We start from the raw sequence: 25,320 nt of genomic DNA, 5'->3' as shown, positions 1-25,320 counted from the left end.
TAGTCATGTGGCAATAACAACTAAATTAGGTACATCTTAAAGGGACAACAAAAGTTTAGATAAATACAACTCTAATGCACAGTGGTGTAGGGCAGTGTACATGCAAGTTCAACACCCAGTAATTACTAAAGAAATATACACTCCCTGGCCACTTTATTAGGTACACCTGTACAATCTAATGCAAGCCAGCCACAGCAATGGCACATGTCAAATTTAGAAATTTTTAGCTGGGTGGTTGTATGGTGTTGCATTACATTTTATGGGTGTCATTAATGAAATGGCCAGTGAGTTTATATATATTATACCCATTTTCTAAATTACCAACATATCCTCAAGGATTCAAAACTTTAATGTCAGGAATCAAAGTATGAACTTAGTGTACAAATCTCAACTACATGGGATCTTCAAAATAATCTTTGATCGTTTCATTAAAATTCACAAAAGTCTCAGTAAATGTTTTTAGTTATTAGTACAAAAAACAACATTTTCTTGGACATGCTTTCACTCATGACGGACACGCTTCCTCGGTGATGCTGGAGACTCCAAGGAGAAGGCAGTGGGAGAGACGGGACGGGACTCGGGGATGTACTCTGTCTGATACTTGTCAATGTAAGGTTTGGCCACATTCCACACCTGAGTTGAAAATATAAACATACACATATTTTTTTCCCCTTAAATCTCTATCACTGTGGAGCTTTTCATGTACATGGACACATTCTATAGCCATCTTCATCAGAGTTGACACTTGCCTTCTGGTCTAGTAGGAGACGGTGAACAGCTTCGATGTCTGGAGACATGAATCTGTCTTTAATCCACGGTCTGTTAATAACAGAAGAGTAGAGAGAAGAGGAAAGTCAGAAGTAGAACAGTGGATAAATATTAACTATTGTGTTCCATCATTTCAGTGGACCGAAAGTTGTGTACCTTGGCCACATCTGTTTGACTTACTTGACCACACTGCGCACGAGTTCATAGACCTTCTCCAGTGGAGTGGTAGTACGGAGTGGGCGGAGGAACTCAATACCCTGACAGGCTGCTAGCAGCTCTATAGCAAGAACTAATCACAGAAAACATCCATTAGAGTGAGTAAATGGGTAATATTATGCCACTAAATACCAGCTAATTTACCATTTGAGTTAATTTGCAACAAGATTCCAGTGTTTTTTAATTCCATGTTATTAAACTGATCCTGAATTTGTCTTGTAATAAGTGACTGTATTATAATCCCCATATATTTAAAAAAAAAAGAGAAAATCACATAAATTGGATATTATATTACATGTGCTGTGATATATTGCATGTCCATGATTGAGCAGCTGGACCACTAGATCTTATTGTATCTTTTCTTGTGAACAACCTTAAGAAAAAAAATATCTAAAGGGTTATGCATTTATTTTAACCTGTAGTTTTATGGTTAACCACTGTATCCACTCAATGAGCTTTGATATACCATGTAAATGTTTGCTGATGCAGCTTTATCCACAGTTGGTGTACACTGGCATGATTTTCAACGCTGTTACCTTTGCACTTTTTTGTGACAGAATAACCAGGAACTGGTCAGTTAGCCCGTTTGAGCCAGCGGCAGTTGCCTTGCCTTGTGTGAGTTTAAAAGCTCACATTAAATTTATGTGGTTTTCAGGCCATTTTAAAAAAGCTCTAGGAATTAATATTAAGTGTTAAATTTATATACAGTGATTGATCTGTATAGCAGCTCATGTACTCATGAGTTATCACTTCGAACTCATGTTTCATATGTTAAGTCATTTTATTGGCTGTGAAGAAAACCATGCAATAGTTGATTATATTTCAGTTTATAAGTGTAACAACTGCATTACCATGTTACCATTTAAATAAACTATGCGCATACCAAAAAAAAGAGTGAGAACCTAACCTTGCTCCACATGCTCTACGACCCTCAGGGCCTTCCTTGCAGCCCAGCCTCCCATGGATACATGGTCCTCTGTGGCAGCACTGGTGGACAGAGAGTCCACAGAAGATGGATGACACAAAACCTTATTCTCTGAAACTAGAGATCGTATAAAAATGGTTAAGATTCACGCTAAAACACTCAGTAAACAGGGACATAACTTCAGAGAAACATAAGGATGAAGTGCTGTTTAACTGTAAAACACTTTAATAGTAAAATGTATATTATTTATGTGCATGCTCAGTTTTATTTTGTTTGTGCACACCAACCCAAGGCAGCAGCAGTACAGTGGGCAATCATGAAGCCTGAGTTGAGTCCTCCCTCGTTGACAAGAAAGGCAGGCAGCTCGCTCAGAGAGGGGTTACACAACCTCTCGATCCTCCTCTCACTAATAGAGGCCAGCTCATGGACGGCAATGGCTAAAAAGTCTAAAGCCTAAAGAGAAAAAAAAAACAGCACTGAAAGAGAAGAGAACAAAATCTACTAACAAATACTAAAAACATGTTTATGAGTCACAAACCTTAGCTGGATATTCTCCATGGAAGTTCCCACCTGAAATGGTCTCACCTCTGTCCGCAAACACCATCTAGTACAGCTGTTAAGAAAAATATAAACTGATTTCCAATAAAAATCCAACATACAATTTGTGGCAGAACCTAGAATTTGTGGTTGAGTCAATTTACAATTTTGAAGTGGCACATTTTAGATTCACGTAACAGATTTAAGCCTCCAGTTTGCAAGTCAGTGAAGGATACAGGGTTGTCAGTAGCACTGTTGATTTCTGTGTTGATGATGTTCTGGACAAATTTGATTGTGTCATTGGCAACTCCGTGAACCTGTGTACAGGAGGAGAAAAAATCTGAATACTCTGCTTCAGGACAACGTCACTCATATGGGATCTACCACATGAGAATAAACCACAGAGTTTTTTTCCTTTTCCAAACTGAGAGTCTGAGGATCACTGAGTGTAAAGCCCTCTGGGACAAACTTGTGATTTTGGGATATATAAATAAACTTTACTTGAGGTTACCTGAGGACAGCATCGCATGGTGTAGGCATCCTGGACTCTGTCACAGAATCGATGGCTCTCTGGAAAAACACACCAACACCAGATGACACACATTAAGTACTACATGTTTAAGGGTGCAATGCAGGCATACTATTACCAAAAGCTATACTTTATTAATTCCTAGGGGGAAACACACCCTCTGCATTTGACCCATCCTAACTATTTATGAGGTGTGGTACAGTGGTGAGCCACAGTAGCTCTGAAACCAGAACCCTGATCAAGCGCATAGTGGAAGTATTCCTGAATCAATGTATGTGTTTTGGGTGGGTGAGAAACCCTGACAAACAAAGAGATAACATGCAACCTCCAAACAGTGTGGCCCTGGAAGCCTTAGTGTATATAGGTCTGCAAACTATTATGTAATGTTTGTAACTTGTCTATTTTAGATTCTGGGTCTGTCCTCTGACCGGCAATCTGTGATGGATGGTGATCCGAGTCCAACAGAGAGCGGAAGCGTTGGGCCACCTCGATCTGTCCTGGGTGGGGCCGCAGCATATGGATGTCTACATGAGAGGTGACCAGAAAATGAGAAACGATGGACAAGATCAAGTAGGTAAGTAATTCCATCTTTTTTTTCTTTCTTTTTTTGTTCATCACCACTGATGCTGCTCACCGCTGTCAAAAGCCTTGGTGGTCCCCTTTAGCACCTCCAGGGTGAGAGCAGCAATGATATCTGCCTGCCGGGCGATTGCCTGGGCTCGCTCCACGGCCTCTGCCCCCAGAGAGGTGATCATCTGGGTGCCATTGATCAGAGCAAGGCCCTGAGATAGAAAGCAGAGTGAGATGTACATATTTCCCACTTAAAGAAGCCACTATATTGTGCTGTGTAGTTGTAACGTAAACATTATTTACGTTCTTCAATATTCTGCACCCGAAAAAACACGATGCATTCTCAGTGAACCCTGAGGAAAATCAAATTTGAGTGTGGCTGGTTTCAAACATTACCTCTTTAGGCTTTAGTGATATTGGCTTCAGTCCATGGGCCTCCAGGACCTGGCCAGAGATGAAAGGAGAAAAAAAACATGTAAAAGGTCAAGGGTCATCAAAAAGCAAACATTTTTTCTTATTGGACCCTGCAACCTTTCACTCTCAAAAGCCAAGGGTAAATTTCCTGCAGCATTAAGCAAGTTGTTTTACAACCATGACAAAGTCATTCTGATCTTACGTATTTGGCATCTGCCCATCCGCTCTTAGGAGACCACATTTTACCCTCTCCCATCAGCCCCAGGGCCAGGTGAGAGAGGGGCGCCAAGTCTCCACTAGCACCCACTGTTCCCTTCTCTGGGACAAAAGAAAGGCAGGAAGCTGCAGGGGCAAAGTAATTTTGAGATGAGGATTCATGAGAAGAGTCATATGGCAAGTCAGCTTCCCCAATACTAATCCTTAAAGGATGTTATCAGCTGTTTCTCAGTCAACTGAAGCTGATAGCTCAGGTCAGCTAAGGTTAGGTGAGGCCGGTGGGTCCAGGTTAATCTTACCGTTGAAGGCCTGGATCATGGCATGAAGGGTTTCCAGAGAAATCCCACTGTGCCCTTTAGCTAGAACATTGATCCTCAGAGCGAGCAGCATGCGAGTCCTCTCCGGGCTCAACGGGTTTCCCACACCTGTAGACCACAGCATATCATTGATGATGCTGATGTAAATACAGAAGAACCTAAAACACCTTGTCAGGACCACTGGGATGTCTAGAAATTATAAAATTGAAATAGTGAGTTTTATGGAGACTTTTATTACCTGATGAGTGTGACCGCACCAAGTTCTCCTGCAGCTCTCTGTAGAGAAAAAGGGCATGGCCATAAAATAGCACATAAGAAAGGGATGGTTCTCCAACAGTTGACAAGGAAATTACATAATAAAATATTGTCTTTACTTGAGCTTGCTGACAGGAATGACAGTTCTGGCAAATTTGCCAAAGCCTGTTGTGATTCCATAGACAACTGATAACACAGAGAGAGAGACAGAGAACTGAAAGCATGGAGCAACTTATTTCTGGAGATTGTAGTTTTGCAGCATCTGGTTAACATTAAGATCAAAGCATTTAATGTCTTTGTAGACATTTAAGGTCTTCACTGAATTTATCTTAACCTTTGTTTTCTTTGACAATGGTGTCCAAAAGGTCTCTTGATTGCACAACTTTTCTTTCTGCCTCTGGAGTCAGCTGAAAATGTCAGTAAAGGGAATGATTACGCTAAGTCAAATATTACAACAGACCAGCCATGACAACAAATACAATTTGTTGATCATTACCTTTATCTTGTAGAGTCCCTTGCCTAAGTTGACCAAATCTGTCGATGTCAGACTGCTGCCATCCAAGGAAATAAACTGCACAGGGAGATGTATGTTACATAGGTGAAGTCAAAATGATATGTTTTAAATTTTAGCAAAAATGGGTAAAGTGAACACTTACTTCTCCAGGTTCTCTGTATGCTGCCGTACTGTTTCACATAGTTTAATTAAGGATACACTCAGCAAAATACAGTGTTGCCCTCTACCGAAAATAATAATTATTTAATTACAGAAATGATAAATTCCCATATTTCATTATTTAATATATGATGCAGATTTATTTTATCCACTCAAGAGTCAGTACAGTATTTAGTACCTACTATTATTAATATGGCACAAATCTAAAGGTTTGAGGATACAGATGAGAAACTCCAGGCTCACACGGGATAAAGTCAGGAGACATGGTATCTCCTTCAATAGCTGCAAATACAAGATAAAAAATACAAATTGTACGCATTTCCTCCCATTGGTTAACAATGTTATTATATTTAACGTTTCTTTTCGTCCGTACGTGACTAACTGTGCACAATTACGCACAAATTACGCACAGCTGGTAGTGAAACATCTCCAGTGTCCCTTAAACGTGATGCCTACACTTTTTTATATTTTTTCATGTATACGGTCTTTACCAAGCTCGACAAAGTCATTATCCTCCAGTACATCCTCGATGGTGTCATCCGCGTCCAACAAACCCAGACCCTGGCACCTGCGCACAACGAAGCGCGTGTCCTTCAGGGCTGTGATGCCGCCGTTGTCTGGTTTGTTCTTTATGTAGCGTTTTAGCGCCTCTTGTCCGAGCCACCGGATGGTGCTGGTGGTATCCCGGCATGGCACTGCCAGCCACTCATCTCGGATGTGAACAGTAAAACGAGGCATTGCGCTTCAGGCGGACTCTGTTGGACTGAGCGCTGTTTGCCGTTCAGCGAGGTACCACCTTCAGCCGCATTAAGGTTTGCCACCAATCAGACGCACCGCTGGGGAGTCCCGCCTCGCCGGTGTCAGACCTCTAGGGACCACTGACCTCCACAGGTCAGTCACTCAGATGTTTGGACATATTGACCTGAATGCGTTCAGATGATGTAACCACAAAAAAGGTGTTCAGGCGTTTGAAGAAGCCAAACGTGACGAGTGCAGTTTGTCATAGGCTTTGCAGGCTTTGTTTGTATTAGCTGACAGGTAACCTGTATTTTACTGAGCGTTTAATGGTTAATTATTGTTTTACCAAGTTTTATCAAGTATCTACTGTAGCTGAATTTTATTCTTAAAATAACTTAGTGCAAATGTATTCTCACATTAATTGGAAGTGAAATGAGAGAGAACAGTAAAGTATCCCATTAGTACTGATGCCTAATTAATTTCTGTCAGACATTTTGAGTGCATGTAAATGTCAAAATCATGAACATCTGGATTATGGACATCTCAGTTTGTTGGTTCAGTGTAATATTAGGTGGTAGGAGTGCAAGCAGACATGTAAGTTCTGCCAACAATGTTAACTTGACTCAAACCTAATCTAAAATTACACTTTTAGAGAAGATTGAATGTGCCTTTGAAATTTGTCTTATTACAGACCAAACAATATTTCATAACAAATCAAAACATGCCTTACAAAACAGGCATGTTAGTACAAACAAATATTTGTGTATTACATTAGATCCAGTCTCATTATGCTCTGCTTACAGAACTGACTGACTGAGGAACAAAAAAAGTTTGTAATCTGTGCTGTCTAAACCATTGGACCAAAAATGTAATGGCAAAAGTAGATATTCATCAAATAAAATGTGAGAGGGATCAGATGCAGTGCTACCAAAATCTTTCTGCCTGAATGTACCCATCTCATGGTGTCCCCTTGGACCAAGTGAAGACACCCACCCTGTATTTGTAACATCCCCTGTTGCATGCCATTTCCCTGTGCACTTCCAGTCTGTCCCTTTTTATTGAGTAAAAGCAAAACTTGACTAAACTTATGTTCATACCCAAGTAACAATAAATAATGTATCAAGTCAACATGCAACAAATGAAGTTATTTATTATTACATTGATATTTTTTGTAAATAGGCCACTCACCAGTCTGTTAATATTGACAAATATATTCAGAATGCTCCAACAAAATAAATGTAAGTCTGCATGGGAACTCCTCCCACCCCGTAAATTAGTATTTTCCTATCTTCAAGAATTAATTACTATTGAAAATAATAATAATAATAAAAGATAAAGAATTGATTGGGTGACTTCAATTATTGCACGTGTCATAATATCCTTATGCACGTTTAGTCTACTTCACTATAGCAGCACGCAAACGCTCAGTAAATATAGACCTGAAATCCCATGACTTTTTGGCCTTTGAATAGAAGTAGTTGAAGTAACGAGGCGCACCTGAAAGCACCACGCTATAGTCTGCGGACTGATGATGTCAGTTTATGGGCTGTAGGAGTTTCTCTGTATCAACCATGTGTGCCGATCTTGTGTGAGCAGGCCTACTGCTGGCAGTCAGCAGGGCAGGCAGAGGAGAGGAGGGGAGGAAAAGTGTGTTTACACAGACGGCAAACTGCCTGGGGAATCGTAGGGGAGAGGAAGTCAGCCGGCTCTGTGTCTGCCTGCTCCAACTTCCTGCTCAGAAAAAGAAAAAGCCCAGGATCCTATTTCAGTCCAGCACAACTGTGTAGACCAGAAGTAAGCATGGAAAAACAAGGAATCACACAAGCCTCGCCGTAAAGTTTCGCGGAGGGAAAAGACAAAGTCAGAGATCGCAGGTAACGTAAAAATTAACAGTCTCTTTCTATGAACAGCGCTTTGTCTGCTAATTGGTGGCTTGTAGACTGGGAAATAACACATGATTAGTTATATGAGCGGCCGTGGTCACACTTTATATTATGTGTCTTGGCTGTAAAGTGTGTGCTTTGTGTTAAACTCTTCGGATCGAGTGTATTTTTAACTTTTACGCAATAACTGTAACGATTTTAGACTCGGACACAGTTGTGCCGTCTTCCGGTCCGAGCAACATCTTGAAAATGAGTCAGTGGGGCAGAAGAGTGATCCAGACCTCTGTGCGTAACACTTACTGCAAGCTTTCAACTCCCGGATACAAGTGTAGCCGCCCCAAATACAAACGCAAACAAAAGACGAGCGATGCAAAAACAGCCTCAGAGTCCATCGCCGCTGTTTAGAGATGCGTTTTTATGGGCCCCTGTTGAATTTTCCACCGTCTGCGAACAGGAAGAGCGTAGATTTAGTCATGGCTAAGTAATGTCTGCACACACCATCTAATCTCATTAGGAGTTTCCGTTCAGCCAACACACTGGATGGCTTTGTGCGCACAGCGAGACTTCATCAGTCTGAGCATCCGCAGCAGGGCTCCTCATCCTCGACCAAAACCACCACAATGTTCATGTGATGTTCCTAGAAAGTGTTATAGCATGTCTGCGGTTCTCCGAGTGACGAGTTACACCATTGTATGTCTATGATACGGGATTTTATCTGTATGTGGTAGGCATATCAGTCTGATATTCATATAGCGTTAGGTCATCATCACTTGGCTGTACTTCATGGTGTTTTTCATCTCCTACTGGTTGCAGTCTGGTTTATTTCTGATGCACAGTAGCTGCAGAACACTTTTAAGTTCCACTGTGCTATTTGCAGCATCTTTCAAAGGTGAATGTTTATAAGTCACAGTGGCCTAATTGTAGACCTGTCAGCTCAGTAGCCCTGCATTGGCAAGCTTTAGTTTTGCCTCAAAGTGTTTAAAAGCCAAACCAAAGTCTGGGTTCAGAGTGGGTTAAAGGGTGGAGCTGTGAAAAAGGGGACAATGATTTGATCTTTTGACCCTCTTCCCTCTGGGATTTTGTGGGAAGTGTGGCAGGACTGGGGAAACGCTCCCCTGCTGTGGGATCCCCTCACCTCACCATTTGTCCTTGGAAGTAGAATAGGAGGAAGTCCTGACTCTGACAGGTTTGTAGTTTCACATGGCAGATAAAAAACTCAGGGGATAGCTTGTGTCGGAAGTGAGTTCAGCCCTCCCTCCCTTCTGTCTCTCCTGTCTGGACAGAGATATTGTGTGCAGTGGTTTAAAGGCCACTTTGTTATCATTGTTTTTGTGAGCATCAGTCACTAATCACTCCTCACATCCACAGATAAGACCAAAAAGAATGCAAGATGACAATACAGTCAGGTCCATCAATATATAGGACTGAATGGAGTGTGAAAATTTTCAATACTGTTGCCAAAACCATACCTGCGCAATAACAAGATAATACCTCACTTTGAGGAATAGAAACATGTTTCTGCACTTTTTATTTGAAAACAAAAAAAAGCCAGCCAAAAAGACATTTACTCAATAGTTTTTGATATTTTGTGCTACTGTCTGTATCAATAAAGTATTGAAGTTTGAGCCCTATTAATATATGTCTCTCCCTGGTCTAGTAGCTAATGATTATTTTTCATAATTGATTTTCTATTAAAAGAATGTCTCTATTTCTAGAATGTCAGAAAATAGTTTTTATGAATGTGATATCTGTCTGATTAAAAGTTCAAAACTCAAACAAAAAACAGCTAAGGTTTGGCGTCTTAGCTTGATAAAAGACAGCTTTGATTAACCAATTATCTGAATTTTTGACTATCATCTGTTAATCGACCTAATTGATTAATCAACCAGCTGTTTCAGCACTTTGTGGTGTTCCAGCCTGTGGTGACAGAAACAGTTCCCCCATTATTAATATGTGAGCTCCTAGCAGGCAGACAGGAGCTTCGAGGCTGCACATTCCTCTATTAAAGGAATAACCCACCCTGGGCCCGTCATACTTCCTGTGGAGAGAGGGCCAGGTTGAACCGCAGCATATTTCTGGCTTGAGCTGTTGTTCCTCCTCATATTTTTTTTCTCTTTTGCTGCTGCTGCTGCTACATTACACTACACTCTTGAACACACACTGTTCTATTCATCAGCGGTCTACTCTTTCTTACACCACATGTTAAAGCTCAAACAGGCTCGTCCCTCTTCAGCCAGTAACCTAATTTAGTCTGTACAGAGAATTGGGTAGAAAGGCATTTAATTAGGATGAAACATCAGCTCTACTTGTTCTAAACAGTCTCTTCAAATACACAAGCTGTGTTTTCATCAGCAGTTAGATTACACAGGTATAGAACAAAGACAGTAATGAGTGCAAAGAACTGCTTTGCTTGTATCCCATGGAGGCTTGAATTTTGTGCTTATTCTGTCACTGTAGCATCTGGTGGGTAGTGTATATGCAGGTAGTTTTGGTGCTATTTTTTCAGCTGACACCTCTGAATAGTTACGTTCAACTTTTGTCTTTTAGTGAAAGAAGCCGTGGGAGAAAGACTTCATCATTGTATGAGGATTATGAAAATAACCAGCTTTGATATTGACCCCTCTCATTAATCTCACACTGATCTGTATGTCTTACTGAAGGTATGGACAGTGCCATAACCCTGTGGCAGTTCCTGCTCCAGCTGCTGCTCGACCAGAGTCACAAGCACCTGATATGTTGGACGTCCACAGACGGCGAGTTCAAGCTCCTGAAGTCAGAGGAAGTGGCCAAGCTTTGGGGGCTGCGCAAGAACAAGACCAACATGAACTATGACAAGCTGAGCAGAGCCCTGCGCTACTACTATGACAAGGTGAAATAAATTGAATGCTGATCAAGCACAGGAGCAACTTCTGTGTTATAGTCCAACTAATAATGTTATAGCAGCTACTGTAACTGACAGGACCGGAAGGCATATGAGAGGAGTGTATCACGACTCATTTTTTGTTGTGCTTCTCACTAAAGCCGCAGTCTCCCCTGATAGACACTTCCACTTCCTCTTTCTCATCAAACACACAGTAGAGCTTCGGTAGTGAAGTAGCACCCAATCACATAACTGTTTGCCTTCTAGAACCTGAAATGTTGTGTTGTTATTTTCTGGATGAGTATCAGTTTGTTGTACATATGTGTGGAAAGTTCTCCTCATCATTAATTGTGTTTGTTTGTTTCACAGAACATCATCAAGAAAGTGATTGGGCAGAAGTTTGTCTATAAGTTTGTGTCCTTTCCTGAGATCCTGAAGATGGACCCGCAGGCGGTGGAGATGGGCCTGGCTTCTGGACGGTTTCCCCTCCAGGAAGGAGAGGCCCCTGAGCTGGAGGTAGAGGAGGAGGAGGAGGAGGAAGGAGAGGAGGAGGCACAGAGGAGGACCCTGGCAGCCCTGGGGGCGCAGCAGTGTCGTAACGACTACCTCCGCTCGGGTCTCTACTCCTCCTTCAGCATCAGCTCCCTGCAGAACCAGTCGGAGCTGCTCCGTGCCCTGAGGGAGCGCCAGGAGGAGCCACGCTCCGTCATCCGCTTTGGCACCAACGCCAACGAGAGGAGCTCCCCTCCCTCTGCCAAACCTGAGTCGTACATCTCTCCCAGGCCGTCCAGACTCCCTTCTCATTCCCACTCCCCGCCGTCCCCCAACACCCAGCCTGGCAGAAGCTGGAGCCCTGCTGCCAAAGAGGAGGAGGAGGAGGAGGACTCTGACCCGAGCGCTCAGCCCCTCAACCTCTCCTCTGGACACAGGGAGCGAGCCCTGCAGCCTCCGGAGAAGAGAAGCAGCAGCAGTGGTAGAAGTAGTTCTGTTAGTAGTAGTAGTAATCAAGGAGATGGACTCCCACCAAAAAGCAAAAAGCCCAAAGCTCTGGAGATCTCCGCCCCATCCCTGCTGCTGGCAGGGAGCGACATCGGCTCCATTGCCCTCAACAGCCCAGCACTCCCGTCTGGCTCCCTCACTCCTGCCTTCTTCGCTGCACAGGTGAGATGATTTACCTGATTAATACACCACTATAATTCCCTCTGGGCAGCACGTTGGTTGAGAGTATGACACTGTTTCGGCCTCTTTCTGACATGAGTCAGATGGTTTAGACTCTAAATTGTGATTATGTAAGCACTTTGGGGAATGATGTGTCATCAAAGGTGTCATTCAAGGTGTTTCTCAGCCTCTTGTTAATGACTGAGATTGCTCTAAGACCTGCCTCATCTCTGTCTAGTCAAGACATGCTTACACACCCTGTTGCTACCCTGTGACACAAGTTCTCATATTTCTGCTCTCAATAATTTCAAGACAAACTAGAGACCATGTCGCTCTGCCAGCCATAGCTGAAGTATAGTTAGCCCAGCAGTAATCAAATCTTAGTAAGAAAGAGATTAATTCTGTGATGCTATCTGTTTCCGTCCCCTCTGTGCGGTGGCCTGGCTGGCGATGGGTAGATGATGGGATCTGTCCAGAGTATGATGTCAGTGTCCCTAAAGCGCTCACAGAGCAGCAACAGACATCCGACACAGCCTGGCATGTGCTGGTGGAAACACTACCGCTATATTTAAGTAGTCACTTGAGCCAAAAAGAGAGAGGGAAAGGTATGAAAAAGGTAAAGAGGTATGAAATTAGGGTGAACTGTGCACAGGCACTTTAATATCACAAAAGAATTTTGCAATGTTTTGAACAAATGCAAATTTAGACTAATTTAATGAGTCATTGTTTGTGCTTGGTTTGGAAAATTGGGAAATTACTGCCAGAATGTTTATGTGCTGCAAATAACAGGCCTTGTAGAGAGACAGTATGTCCACACTCAAAGTAAATTGAGACATAAAAGTGCCTGTAAAATGTAAATTTGCGCATGTAAAGTGCAGGAAATTCAGTAGTTGCATTTTAACTTTTTTGGTTGTACAGTCTTAAACAGCACAACGGCTACAAGGTTTACAGTACAAATTTATACTCTGCCACAAATTTGGAGCCAAATTCAGCCCAATTCATCCGTGACATTTTGGTTTGTTTTGATCTTTGTTGTAACCCTGAGGGCTGTGCCACAAGCACCAACTGGTATTTAATAATCTCTTTCAGTTAATAATGTGCATACACTGGCGTTGCTACAAAGAAAAATTACTCTGCCACATCAGAGGTTAGTGAGAAAGGCGTTAATACTGCACTCTGACTGTCTGCTTATTAAGGCGCAAAAAGTGGGATCAGAGGAAAACAAGCGATTTACAGAAATCTTCTCCAAGTCCAACCTATGAGAGCAGGGAAGAGGCCCTAAGTGATGCCATATGCTCCAATAATTCCATTAATAATGGGAGCAGGGCTGGTCCCTCTGCAACACTGGCTCACTTCTCTGAGGTGACACAGGGGAAAGTAAGGGGGGAGGGGGAGAGAAGACCAGGGGAGAGAGGGAGAAATTGATTTCATATGTTTTCTCTCTAGTTGGCGTTCCAAGTGCTCGAGGACCCCTCTCCTCTCCCCCCTGCCCCAATCAACAACAACCCCCACGTCCACCTCCTCTCCTCCCCACGTCACCCCTGTATTCTGGGGGAAAAACCACAGACTTCCTTCCTGCTCCGTCAGTTTGTTTTTCCAAACGCCAATACACGTCCATTTACCATTTCAGCATGTTTCACATTACCTAAGCCCTCAGAGTATTACTCTCCAACCAGTGGGTCTCTGTTTGTCTTAAAAAAATGTTGTCTTCAATGGTTTCTCTTTATTTACACGAAGCCTCCCTCTCTCTCTTCCCCTGTCCCCCCCGCCAACAGACTCCCTCTGGTTTGTTGCTGGCTCACAGTCCGCTGTTGTCAGGCATCCACTTCTGGAGCAGTCTGAGCCCCGTTGCCCCGCTCAGCCCCGCCCGGCTGCAGGGCCACAGCTCCCTTTTCCAGGTAAGAAACCTACACCTACATACACAAGTGTGGAGAGTAAGAGAGAGACAAAAATAGCAGGAGATGGAAACAGAAGGTGAGCTGAAAGGATTATTGTTTACTAGGAGTAAAGCCGACGAGGAAGTTGTGAGGCTGTGCAGGTAAAATTAGTGCTGTGGCAAAATCCCCGTTCTTCACAGCAGCTGTTGTAAAATGAGTAAAGATTATGGGATTTTTGGAAGAGATTCAGATGAGCCACTTTCCAACACACCAAACTGATTCATCTTTTATTATGAGTAATAAAATGATTTGGTTTTTATGGCCTAAATTTATATAGGATCATTTGTTTCTTTAATCCTACATGAAATAATCATTAACATTACTCCTCTATAATGTCCTTAGTCTTAATCATTTAGCTTGTTATTTTTCATGTAGGTATTTACTTGACAGAAATCATATATAAAACTTAAAAACTAGATATTTTTGAGATCTGCAAAATAGCAGACACCAACAGTGGTGAGACTAGTTGAGACTTAGCGAGCAGGTCCAGCAGAGGTGTCCTGTTTCAGCGCTTGTGAGAGGGAGAGGAAATCCTGTGAATACTTCCTGTTTGAGCCCAGGGGAGCCAGTTTGAACAGGGTGGACTGGTTTGAGAGCTGCTCCTCATTTGTAAAGCACACACACATGCACCACAAACCTTTCACAGGCGTGTGCACACACACATGCACACACCATACCGGATTCTTTGTGCACAAATAATGTTGACTTCTCCTTCTGTTGTGGAGGTGCAGGGGACAGAGACGAAAAGGAAGAGGCACAATGAATTTAAAAAAAAAAAAAAAAAAAAAACAGGAAACAAGAGCAGTGACAATACTGCAGTTCCTCACCGGAAAGCAGCTTTCACAGAGTCTCCGTCCCCTCCTCGCTAACTCTCAGCCCCTTTCTCTTCCTCTGCAGTTCCCCAGCCTAATCAACGGACACATGCCTGTCCCTCTGCCAGCCCTGGAAGGAACACCCTCCTCCCTGCTCCTGTCCCCCACCACCCACAAATCATGATCCAGGGTCTGTGAAAAACCTCCCATCTTCATCCATCTCTTGCTGAAAGTTTCTTAAAGTCATCATCAGCAGCAGCAGTGATCTCTGGTCCATCTTGTCAAATTTTCTTCAGAAAAGTCCTACGAGACAGTTAAGTGACCTCACGTTTTTTTGCACTTGAGTTGCTTCAGTTTCCAGTGGTTGAAAGCACTTGGTAAAAGCCATATGCCATGATGTCTGTGAGGCATCTGGCTCTTTGTGATAAAGTACAGCACATTTCCACATGACCCTGTCCATGATGGACAGTAGTGACGTGTAGCTAGCTACAAAAGGCTAGCCAGCCGCTCATTCTGTGTAGAGAGCTTGGTTGTTTTAATCTTGTAAAAAAAAAAAAACCAAACAAAAAAAACAGACAGCAAAATTTTTTTAAAGGTTTTCCTTTAAGGTGCTTCATGTAAGTTTTTGCTATAGCAACATAGTCAACGTTAGCATTAATGGCTGTTTACTTACGAGTCTAGAAGAAATGTTGCAAGTTCAGCATCACACTTCATTCTTTTTCTCACCAAGAGCTGTCTCTAGTGGTGGAAAACAACACCAATGTTAACTCTTGTTTTGCTTCTATTTTGATCACTTCTTTTCTTTTACTGAAGTTGGCACGCTAACCTGATAGCTCCGGCCCATCCCATCTTGTAATACCAATTAGCAATAGTGAGCCACTGTAGCATCCAGTCTGCCCTCAGTCCAATATGAGAAGGTTAAGAAATAGCACTGTCCAGACCTATGGTCTTTCTGACACAACAATGGCCAAAATAAATAGCTGCTAATGCTAATGTTGGTTATGTAGCAATAGCAAACTTACATATAGCACCTTTAAATGTTCACCACCATGTGAAACTTGTTTCACTTGTGTGGTATTGTATGTAATGTATGCACTATGCTTCTCAGATAGTACCGGCTGTGCCTTGTTGTCCTATTTTGCTCTTTATTTCAAATCTTTTAATGAAGACGAGATTTCAAATCAATGAAAAACTTTGTAACGCTTTTAAGGTTCTTTTTTATACTGGACTTGGTATACAGTGTGTATTCTGTATATTTTTTTGTATTGAGAAGAATGTCTTGTCATTTTCAATAAACAAAGCATTGAATGCTTAAACACAGGCACCCTCAAGTTTTACAGCAGCTAAAACAAAATGTGAAGTGTTTGTACATCAGGGACAAAAAAGAAAACCCAAATCAGTTCACGTGAATTCTGTTTAAACTTTAGATTTAATTTTCTTTACTCTCGAAAAAAAAAAGCTCAAATATCGGAGGGCATCTGCAATGAAATCCCACACCAATAACAATTATCCACAAATAAAGTTAAAGACTGTCATACAAAACATCTCTTGTAACACTGTTAAATAGACTGTGACTCAATATCTTAATTCACTAGGGGCAGGACTATAGCTAGTGCTCCCTGAATTAGGAGTTCAGTGGCTGTGTGCTTCCTCATACAACAGAGCAGGCATGCAACACTATGATGGAGGCAATCCAGAAAAAAAGGACCCATTTTTACAGTTGATGTAGATGGGAATGGCAGAAAGGAGAATACATCTGTAAAGGCAGCACTGCACATTCCAACACTTAACACCTCCTCTTTGTAACAGACTGAAGAAGAAAATGTGTCAGATTGAGGTGGGAAAGAACAATGACGAGGAGGTTGTTCACTGTAGTTAAATATTTAGGATTTCTGAAGAATTTAGGAGGCATATCTAATCCTGTAATGCCCTTGTTAATAATCCTGTGTTGCCTTTTTCGTCCTGCATTTGTTCATTGGTCACGGCAGAGACCACAGCATCCTGGAATGATATGCCAGCATCTGACAAAAATGATGTGTTTTTTTGCACAGAGTTTGGCAGCACTGCTCTCATGTTAGCCTCCAGTTAGGATAAAAATATCAGTTATTATATCAAAGCTGGCCTCAAAAAACCTTCAGAGTAAATGGTCACAAATGATTTGTGCAGCTGAGAACAGCACCGTGGCAACAGAGGCCAAAAAAAAAAAAAATCAAACCCATTCGAGCTGCAGAAACGTCCCCCTGTCTGTCTGCTGGTGTGCCCTACGCACCCACTCACACTGAGGAGGAGCTTTGAGGTGGAGTATTTATGTATGAAAATGGAAATGACAAAAAATATAACTAATACCACCACTTCAAAAAAAAATAAAAATAAAAATCTATATACATTGCATGTACTCATTAAAGTGACTGAACCAGTTAGATTTCTAGACAGTAGTTGGATTTAGCAGCAAATTCTCTTCTCAATAAATATAGATGTACAGTATATAAATGTCTGTTTTGGGCCAGGTTCAACCCAAACCTGGGAGGGGGGCGAGGGGGTTTGGGGGTCGCACTGTGGACAAGTATCCCAAGTAGCTTTGAGGGGAGAGTGATGATGATGATGGTGATATGACGATGATGCTCCGCGCCAACATCCATCTCAGGTTACTGATCCATCAGCGAGTCTCTACAGCTAGGAGATCCTTCCCAAATAAAAAAAAAATACAGTCCAGAGAGTCTAAAACAACATGCTTTGTCTTCTGCTCTTTCCATTGCCTGAAGGGGGAAAAAAGAAAATCATAAATTACATTGTTTTTTTTATATAGTACAGTTTACGCCAAAGCTTTTTATAATCAGGCACTTATGTATGGTTGCCTCCATAAGCTGTGTGTCCCAGCCAGTGTTAATGTAAACTAACTTCCTGATGTGTTTTTAGACCAGCACCTGTCCTTTTCACCTCACTAAGTTTGCCTCAGGTCTTTCTCTCCCTCCCATTCAACTCTTACCCTCTGGTTTACAGTGAAAACAGGTAATGACAGCACTGATTCCTGGGTTTACTCCTCACCTGACTCTGGATATGACGAGTTCCGGTAGCCGGGATCTCTCTGCAGCTGCACCTCCTTCAGTGTGAATATGGATATGTCTGCCAAACATAAAGACTCAGTCAGTGCAACAGAAAATCACATCTCGCCAGGAGAATAGTGTCTTTGTTGTGAGGCTGTAACTGATCCTCACTGTACGCTGCAATATCCTTCAAGTTGTACCTAGTGCAGCCTGCCAAGTCTGCATTACTGCATTGCCATTTCATTACTCACTCTCTGGCAGTGTGTGCACACGTGGCCCCAGGCTCCTGAAGTACGGCTGTCTCATTGCTTCATCAGCAGAGATCCTCTTTTTTGACTCGTACTGAAATTTAGGGCAGTTAAAAGAAACACAGTGTCATTAAAGAACAACGACAAAAAAAACAGGGTTAGCGATGGTGCGATTGCATGTGAATGACTTGGCTTCCTTCCAGAAATACACTCCTAACATAGCTGAAAAATGTATCACGCTGCTTTTAACATCGCTTTAATGCCTGACAGATACTGAGAGACTCACTTTTAGGAATGACATCAGCAGGTCAATGCCATCAGTGTCCAACCTGCAGGGACGGGGAGAGAGAGAGCAGGAGGGGGGGAGGGGTTAGGTCAGTAGAGGTGGGGTGACTCACAGATGCTGGCGAGTGTAAGGAAGGAAACAAGTCAACTATTCCACAGGATTTCCTTAGAGGAAGCGACAAAAAGCGCACACTGCTAACTAAACAAACCAATAATGCTAATGTCTGATTCACTAGAAACTAAAAAGCTCAACACACAGTAGCAGCTCTTCTCTTATACCTGGGTCTGATCAGAAATATTTGCTCATTTCCATCTCCAACGATTACAGAGCTAACAAGAGAAGTGACGGGGGGGGAATATTAAGTAACTTTAAGGGTGAGGAACAGTCTGAATATATATATACATATATATATATGAATGTATTTTTAACAGAACCAGAAGCTACATGATAAAACCTGTAGCACACTATATCTGATGTGAAAAGACATGTACAGAAGATAAGATATGAGTATATGAATATGCCAGTCTTACCTGGGTGCGTGGTTAATGAGGGGCTGGGCCTTGTATTTGGGGAACTTGTAGGACTTGAACTCGTCGATAGAGGATATTCCAGGCCAGCTGTCCTCTGTTGGAGTGCCTGTGGAGGGACATTCAATCGACCCTGTCAGAATCAGGCTTCACCGTGGCAGCTGGAGGGGCTTTTCACGCTGCCACTGGGGGGCTACATGCCAGGGTTAATCCGATTAAAGGCTCATGTTTAAAGTTTGAGTTCTTCCCCGTCAGCAGGGGGCAGCACTCACCTAGCAGCCTGAAGATGAGGTGCAGCTCGTCCTCCACTGTGGAGCCTGGAAACAGGGGCCTACCGGCAGCCATCTCATAGAATATACAGCCCACACCCCTGAGAGGAAGACACAGACGCTAGGGATTAGATCATAACAAGGTGTCTGAGTGAAGCTTTAACATCATTCTAACTCAACAGGTCCTCGGTAGTCATACTAACACAAACTATTTGGATCAAACTCCCTGAATCGCACAGGTTTCAATCTGTTCAATGAATGAAATATCAAGGCAAGAGGCAGCGACTGATTTGAGAAAGCAGCAGGTCACTTTGAAGTCTGAAGTTAAACCATTTATAGTCAAATTCCATAACAGTCTGTGGTGTGTTCATCAGCAGCATGTGCCACATCAAAGTCCCCTTCCTGTAGATTAGTACACCTGTCTGCTCAGAGGAGCATCCGCTAAATGAAAGACGCTCCCAACATCTGTGCTCATTTCACAAATCACTGAACACACACTTACATTACATTTGCCTCTGTACCTTCAGTGTGTGTGTGTAGTCATATGAGCATAAAGAAAGAGTAGCCAGGAGTCTGATTAGTATTTTCTAACAGTTGTAATCACCCCTGTTGAGTGAGGCCCACTCACCACATGTCGATCTGCGTGGAGTACTCGGAGGAGCCGAGCAGCACGTCGGGAGGCCGATACCAAAGTGTTACCACCTCGTTAGAGTATGTTTTAGTGGGCACGGACTTGGCCCTCGCCAGGCCTGTGGAGCAGAAATATGAGAAATAAAAACACACATTTAGTAGATGTGTCACATAAAGGGTTTCATTACAAAATACCACATCTTCATCTATTCTGCTAAAGCAGGAGTCATGCGTTAGCATTACTGCTGTTATTGTTTTTACCAAAGTCGGCCAGTTTGAGTTCTCCTTTGTCATTGATGAGCAGATTTTGAGGCTTCAGGTCTCTGTGAAGAACTTTCCGTCTGTGACAGTACGCCAAACCTCGCAGGATCTGGAACAGAAAAATCTGAGGGAAAGAGATGGTTTTGATGAGTTGAATTCAGCTTTTAACAGTGGTGGTGAACTAAAAGACATACATTATGAATGTCTTTTCTGTCTTACTTAAGCATCATCAAAAACTGTCTGGAGTAATCAAGAGAATACCATGTACACATGAAGCTTATGGTGATATATAATGTTTATATGCTCCTTCCAAACAACTCCAGTCTTATTAAGACAATAATAATATGTAAGTATTTCATGGTATTGGTGGTGTATGTTTTACTATTATTCTGCTTCCTTATTTGTATTAATGTGTCATTTACTTATTTAAGTCCTATTCAAAAAGGAAATATAACTAAATTTCAACACAGCAGTAAAACTGAAAAGATATCTGTGGAAAAGATTAAGAAAACAAACATCACTCTCCCCTCACTGTCTACACTCCACCAGCAGGGGGCACACTAACAGTGCTTCTTGTGTTGACACCAGTAACCACAAAGTCTTGGAGGTTGATGAAGTTGGCCGGGCCCAGCGGGCTGCCTGCAGAGGCTCACCTTGACATTCTGCATGCTCAGGATGTTCCCGCAGTCGTCCATGTACTGCTTCAGGTCTTTGTCCTACAAGAGAGAGAAAGAGAAAGAGAGAGGGGACGGGCGTTAGTGGGCCACAGGGAGACACTCCAACAGTTGGCAAGCATGCTCTAATCTGCAGAGGGTCATGAATAATAATGACGGGAAATATATTCATCTTAGCAAAATAACACGTGAGTCATGCAGGAAGCGAGGGCAAAGGTTTTGTTGGTCTCACCAGGTATTCGAAGACCAGTGTGAGTGACTTGTCTGTGTGGACGATGTCGTGCAGCGTCACGATGTTGGCGTGTTTCAGGTCCTTCAGTAACGACACTAGAGGAAAAGAAAAGGGCAACAGTTGTAACAGTGAGGAGGAGATTACAACCATAACATTTACTTTGTTCGGTTCCTTATCAGAGTACTGATGATAGTAATTTCCTCTGAGCTTCAATGTGATGGTTTGAAAGTAAATGGTCTTTAGTCATTTACAGTCATTATCTTATTACTGTCTGACTTTAAATCAATACAGTATTGTAACTTGTAACATTTTTGAGGAGATTTTTTCAACATTGCATTTACTATTTGAATGTTGTATCTTGTGGCCTCATTTATCCTGAGTATACTTATTAGCATTTGACTTATCTAACCAATATTTTTACTGTTGTCTTTTGTATGTTGTGTTAATGTGTTTGTTTTGCTGATCTGATAAACTTAGATGTTATTGTTTTTATTTTCATTTCTCTTCATCTCCTTGTAAGCCCTTTTGTGCTTTTTAATCCCACCAGCACAATCCCTTTCTATTCCTTCAAGTATTATACCTCTTTTACTGCACATAAACTAAATTAAAACCCCCCAAAAACTGACTGATATCACTGGGTTTACACTGATCAAGCCAAGTGATGTGTATTTATAAAGCCTCACATCACACACAAATGTCTCAGACTTACAAAGTTACATCCACCTTGCTTTCAAGACAGCTGCTTATCATAAAAGGCTATTTATCATCTCCTATCATCAAATCTAAGTGGCGTCGACTGGGGGCTTGTGTGAGATTTGTGCTCAACCTTCGTACCTTCTCGGATCGCCGTACATGGTGCCCCCTCCTCGTGCTCCAGTCTGATCTCCTTCAGTGCCACGAGGTTGTCTGTCAGCTTACTCCTTCCCTTGAAGACTGTAGCGTACGTGCCCTGGAGGACAGGAGGAGGGAGGGAGAGAGAGAGAGAGGGGTGAGGACAGGTTTCAGGAGCTGGACCGACGCAGCACAGTCAGAGGTAATAAGTAATAACTCTCTAACAGTGTCTGTGCTTGTTATGTCACTGAGTATGAGAACATTAGCACCTGGTTTGAAAACTGCAAAGAAGTCAAGGTTGACCATGAATACACACATACATACACACACACACACACACACACACACACACACACACACACACACACTCTCTTTCTCACGTACCTCCCCTAGTTTGTCCAGTTTGATGTAGGTCTCCAGCTTCCCAAATCCAATTTCTGACTAGAGGAGAGAAAAGGACAAACAGCGTTAATGAGAGTAGCGTCTTTATTAGCACTGACAAGCTTACAGACACCACAGCAAATCCTTATGACGGCCTTGCAGCAACAGAGGGGGGATGTAAGGAGGTCACACACCCCCAGCCACCATCATAGCTAATCTTTTGTGACAAAGGACCGTTGGCTTTTGACTTTTACAAAGTGTTTGCTTATGGGCAAGACGAGCGGAGGCAAACTTTTTATAAAGCAGGTTTAATACACAACTGAAAACTAGTTCAATATTAGTTTTAGTCATTTTTAAAAATCAAAAATGAGCTGGTTTCTGCTGCTCTAATGTGAGGATTTGACACGTTTCTTTGTCATGTATGATTGTAAACTGAATATCTCTGGGTTTTAAATGTTAACCAAATAAAGTGAATTAGTGAATCACTATTTACTGGCATTAAAGGATAAAATGTTCTCTGTCAGTCAAGAAAATAATCAGCATTTATTGATGATGAAAATAACCACTGGGTGAAGCCATACTGTGCTTTAGAAATCAAAAATGAGAAAGCAGATGCACACACACTTCACAGCCACTCAGTTAAAAAGTGAAGAGTCTGAGGTCGTCTCAACTCCTAAGAAAAGCTTTTTCCAGAAACTAGGAACATTAAAAACTAAAGGCAGCATCACCAGAGTTTAAAGTGAATGAAGCCCAGCACCAGATGAGCAGAGAGGTCTGGGTGTGGAGTGTGTATTGTGCAGTGAGGCCATTCAGTGTTTTATAAACAAACTCTGCAGGGGAGCATGTATGCAAATGCAGTACACTGGGTGAGGCTCAGTGCTCATACTTGTCCTCTTGTTTTGCTTTCAACAGATGTACGTTCAAAATAAAGCCACAAGCTAATTATTGAGGCAGCTGACAAAGTGATTGCTGAGGTGCAATGTAAACACATGACAACAGGCTGAGAGAATGAGATTAGACCACGTACGGACGAAGCATGAGCTCGCTCTCTCTCTCTTTCTCCCCTCTGTTTCTTGCTGCCTTTAAATAAAACATGTCTCACAGCTATCTTTATATTCTGCAGCCCCTCCCTGACGGCTGCTCAGTTTCTATGTCTCTAATTCTGTCTCATTTCACAAACACTGTCTGTGCTCAAATCAGTACTCCTCACTCTCAGACGTGGGCTTCAAGTACTGTACATTTACATAAGTACAGTTTGGAGATATTAACACTTGCTATTCATTATCCAGTTTTAGCTGCAGCATGTTGGATGAGATGAGGGCTGAGGCCATATGCTGACATATATCATCAGATGATACACATTTGTCTACTGTCAGAGACTCTGCCTCACAGTTTACACTGAGATAGCTCTCCCTTTAATAACCGTGGGTGTATTAAGCCACTGTGGGTGATGTTGAGAATCAATGAGCAGGACGTCTTTATGCCAATATTGATTTTGCTTTAATATGATGAAGCACCTTGTTTTCTTCTATTTAATTTTCTGGTTTAGCCTAAAACAGACTCAAACCTTTCTCAGCTGATTTTCTAGAAACTATGTCACGTCGATATCGGTCGATATCAGGATACAGAATTACATAAACTGTGTCAGAAGATGTTATTTTTGTTACTTACACCTACTTACAATCATAAAAACAGGGCACTGTTTTAACTACCCTGCAGTATTTGAAGCATTTGAGCTGCCGTCAAACAAAATACTGTAAATGCATCAATTACATAAATACTCCTACAAGAATTACTCTTTATAGCCTCTGAATCATGGTCCATAGCCTCTATTTTTTTAGCAGTGGGTCAAGGATTAGGGTTATCTGACTGAAATGTCAATTCATTTTATCAGGCTCTATTTTTCACAATGAACTCTTTATTTTTATATTTAAGACCAGATATTATTTCTAGTAGCTCTTTAGCTTTCCAGTTAGAGCTGTAACTAAATATTTTCATGTGATCAATCTGCTGACTGTTCTCTTGATCATTTAGCCTCTAAAATGTCAGAAAATGGTGGAAAATGTGCATCAATTTCCTAAAATCTGAGATGGTGTCATCAAATTTCTTGTTTTTCCTGCCATCACTTTAAAATCTGAAAACATTTATTTCATATTGAATGAGACAAAAAAAAACAGCAAATCAGAAGAATGAGAAGGGATCAGAGATTATTGGGACAGCTTGATTATTTTTGTCCACTGAGTAATCATTTCAGTTCTGCTTTCAGTTAAATGAAATGAATGAGCTGAACTTTTACTCTTTTCATCTGAACTATAATATGTGGGACTGCTACTTCTTCTCAAGCAAAATGTACTTTTTTGGCAGGAGCTTTCTGATATCGTGTGTATAATAATACAACTAACAAGGATATGAAATCTTACTGTTTTTCCCTCCTGACAATAAAGTCAGAGAGTAGCTACTGCACAGAACCCCTGGGGAATCAGTGTTTTGCTTAAGGGCACTTCAGCAGGAAGTTTTCTTGCAGATAGAGCAGCAAAAAGACAGAAAGGTGATTTCCCTGCTTACTTTGCATTCATCATCTGGTTTCTGCAACTTTCTTACTTTCTGTTTTTTGGGCTTTTTTTGCCTTTTGATCAGACAGTTGACAGCATAGAGACAGAAATGAAACAAGGGGGGAGACAGAGAGTGTGACATGCAAAGGTTGTAATCAAACCGGGAATGATGCTGTTATATCGCATATTTCTTAACCACTCAATCACCAGGTCTTTCTACTGATTTCTTATCATCCTTCTGTCTTTCTCTCACCAGTGATGCTCTGCGGGAGCGTCGGCTCAGTGGCTGGTCGAAGGGCGGGCTGCTCAGCTGCAGTTTCTCCAGGTAACCGTCAGGTATCCGGATGTCGGCAGGAAGGGACAGACGTTTGTTCAGGTCCTACTCACATACATGCACAGAAAACAACAGAGACCCTATTTAAAAAACAGTGTCAATATGTTGTAAAACCCTTAAAAAACCCTCAGCAAACAACGTAAGCTCTGAATAAATACCAGTGATTGACAACAAAATGGCATAAACCCAGAGTAAACAAGTAGAATCTTTAAGAGCCAGCTTTAGGCCTCACTGGTCAACAGA

At 42.0% G+C, this 25,320-nt stretch overlaps 3 protein-coding genes across 3 annotated transcripts in view; 1 reads left to right on the top strand and 2 right to left on the bottom strand.

Annotated features, from left to right (window-relative positions):
- Window positions 1-333: 333 nt before the first annotated feature.
- Window positions 334-6,212, bottom strand: hal (histidine ammonia-lyase). Its single transcript, XM_018684508.2, has 20 exons — window positions 5,912-6,212; window positions 5,642-5,702; window positions 5,404-5,431; window positions 5,244-5,318; window positions 5,082-5,154; window positions 4,867-4,933; window positions 4,731-4,768; window positions 4,475-4,600; window positions 4,162-4,301; window positions 3,942-3,989; window positions 3,610-3,757; window positions 3,404-3,499; window positions 2,958-3,016; window positions 2,683-2,763; window positions 2,448-2,513; window positions 2,197-2,362; window positions 1,892-2,026; window positions 949-1,057; window positions 750-819; window positions 334-633 (listed from the first exon to the last, which is right to left on the bottom strand). Exons 1-20 carry the CDS (start codon window positions 6,156-6,158, stop codon window positions 502-504), a joined length of 1,965 nt encoding a protein of 654 aa, XP_018540024.1. The 5' UTR covers window positions 6,159-6,212; the 3' UTR covers window positions 334-501.
- A 1,459-nt stretch (window positions 6,213-7,671) lies between these two features.
- LOC108888508 (ETS domain-containing protein Elk-3) lies at window positions 7,672-14,992 on the top strand. The gene is made up of 5 exons (XM_051073298.1): window positions 7,672-8,032; window positions 10,702-10,910; window positions 11,271-12,062; window positions 13,506-13,844; window positions 14,894-14,992. Exons 2-5 carry the CDS (start codon window positions 10,704-10,706, stop codon window positions 14,990-14,992), a joined length of 1,437 nt encoding a protein of 478 aa, XP_050929255.1. The 5' UTR covers window positions 7,672-8,032; window positions 10,702-10,703.
- Window positions 14,993-15,355: 363 nt separating this feature from the next.
- LOC108888507 (cyclin-dependent kinase 17) overlaps window positions 15,356-25,320 on the bottom strand; it is a 30,900-nt gene continuing 20,935 nt past the window's right edge. Inside the window, exons 5-17 of the mRNA XM_018684509.2 lie at window positions 24,997-25,122; window positions 22,195-22,251; window positions 21,814-21,928; window positions 20,980-21,074; window positions 20,727-20,789; window positions 20,074-20,197; window positions 19,811-19,931; window positions 19,186-19,283; window positions 18,917-19,022; window positions 18,387-18,429; window positions 18,104-18,194; window positions 17,854-17,931; window positions 15,356-17,564 (exon numbers count right to left, since the gene is read on the bottom strand). Of these exons, the coding sequence (XP_018540025.1) occupies window positions 17,527-17,564; window positions 17,854-17,931; window positions 18,104-18,194; window positions 18,387-18,429; window positions 18,917-19,022; window positions 19,186-19,283; window positions 19,811-19,931; window positions 20,074-20,197; window positions 20,727-20,789; window positions 20,980-21,074; window positions 21,814-21,928; window positions 22,195-22,251; window positions 24,997-25,122 (1,155 nt within the window). The 3' untranslated portion in view covers window positions 15,356-17,526. The remainder of the gene's footprint in view (window positions 17,565-17,853; window positions 17,932-18,103; window positions 18,195-18,386; window positions 18,430-18,916; window positions 19,023-19,185; window positions 19,284-19,810; window positions 19,932-20,073; window positions 20,198-20,726; window positions 20,790-20,979; window positions 21,075-21,813; window positions 21,929-22,194; window positions 22,252-24,996; window positions 25,123-25,320) is intronic.

The sequence above is a fragment of the Lates calcarifer genome, linkage group LG10, assembly GCF_001640805.2.
Source record: "Lates calcarifer isolate ASB-BC8 linkage group LG10, TLL_Latcal_v3, whole genome shotgun sequence".
Taxonomy (NCBI): domain Eukaryota; kingdom Metazoa; phylum Chordata; class Actinopteri; family Centropomidae; genus Lates; species Lates calcarifer.
Note: the sequence above shows the minus strand (reverse complement) of the source record. Positions and strands in the feature narration are given on the sequence as shown.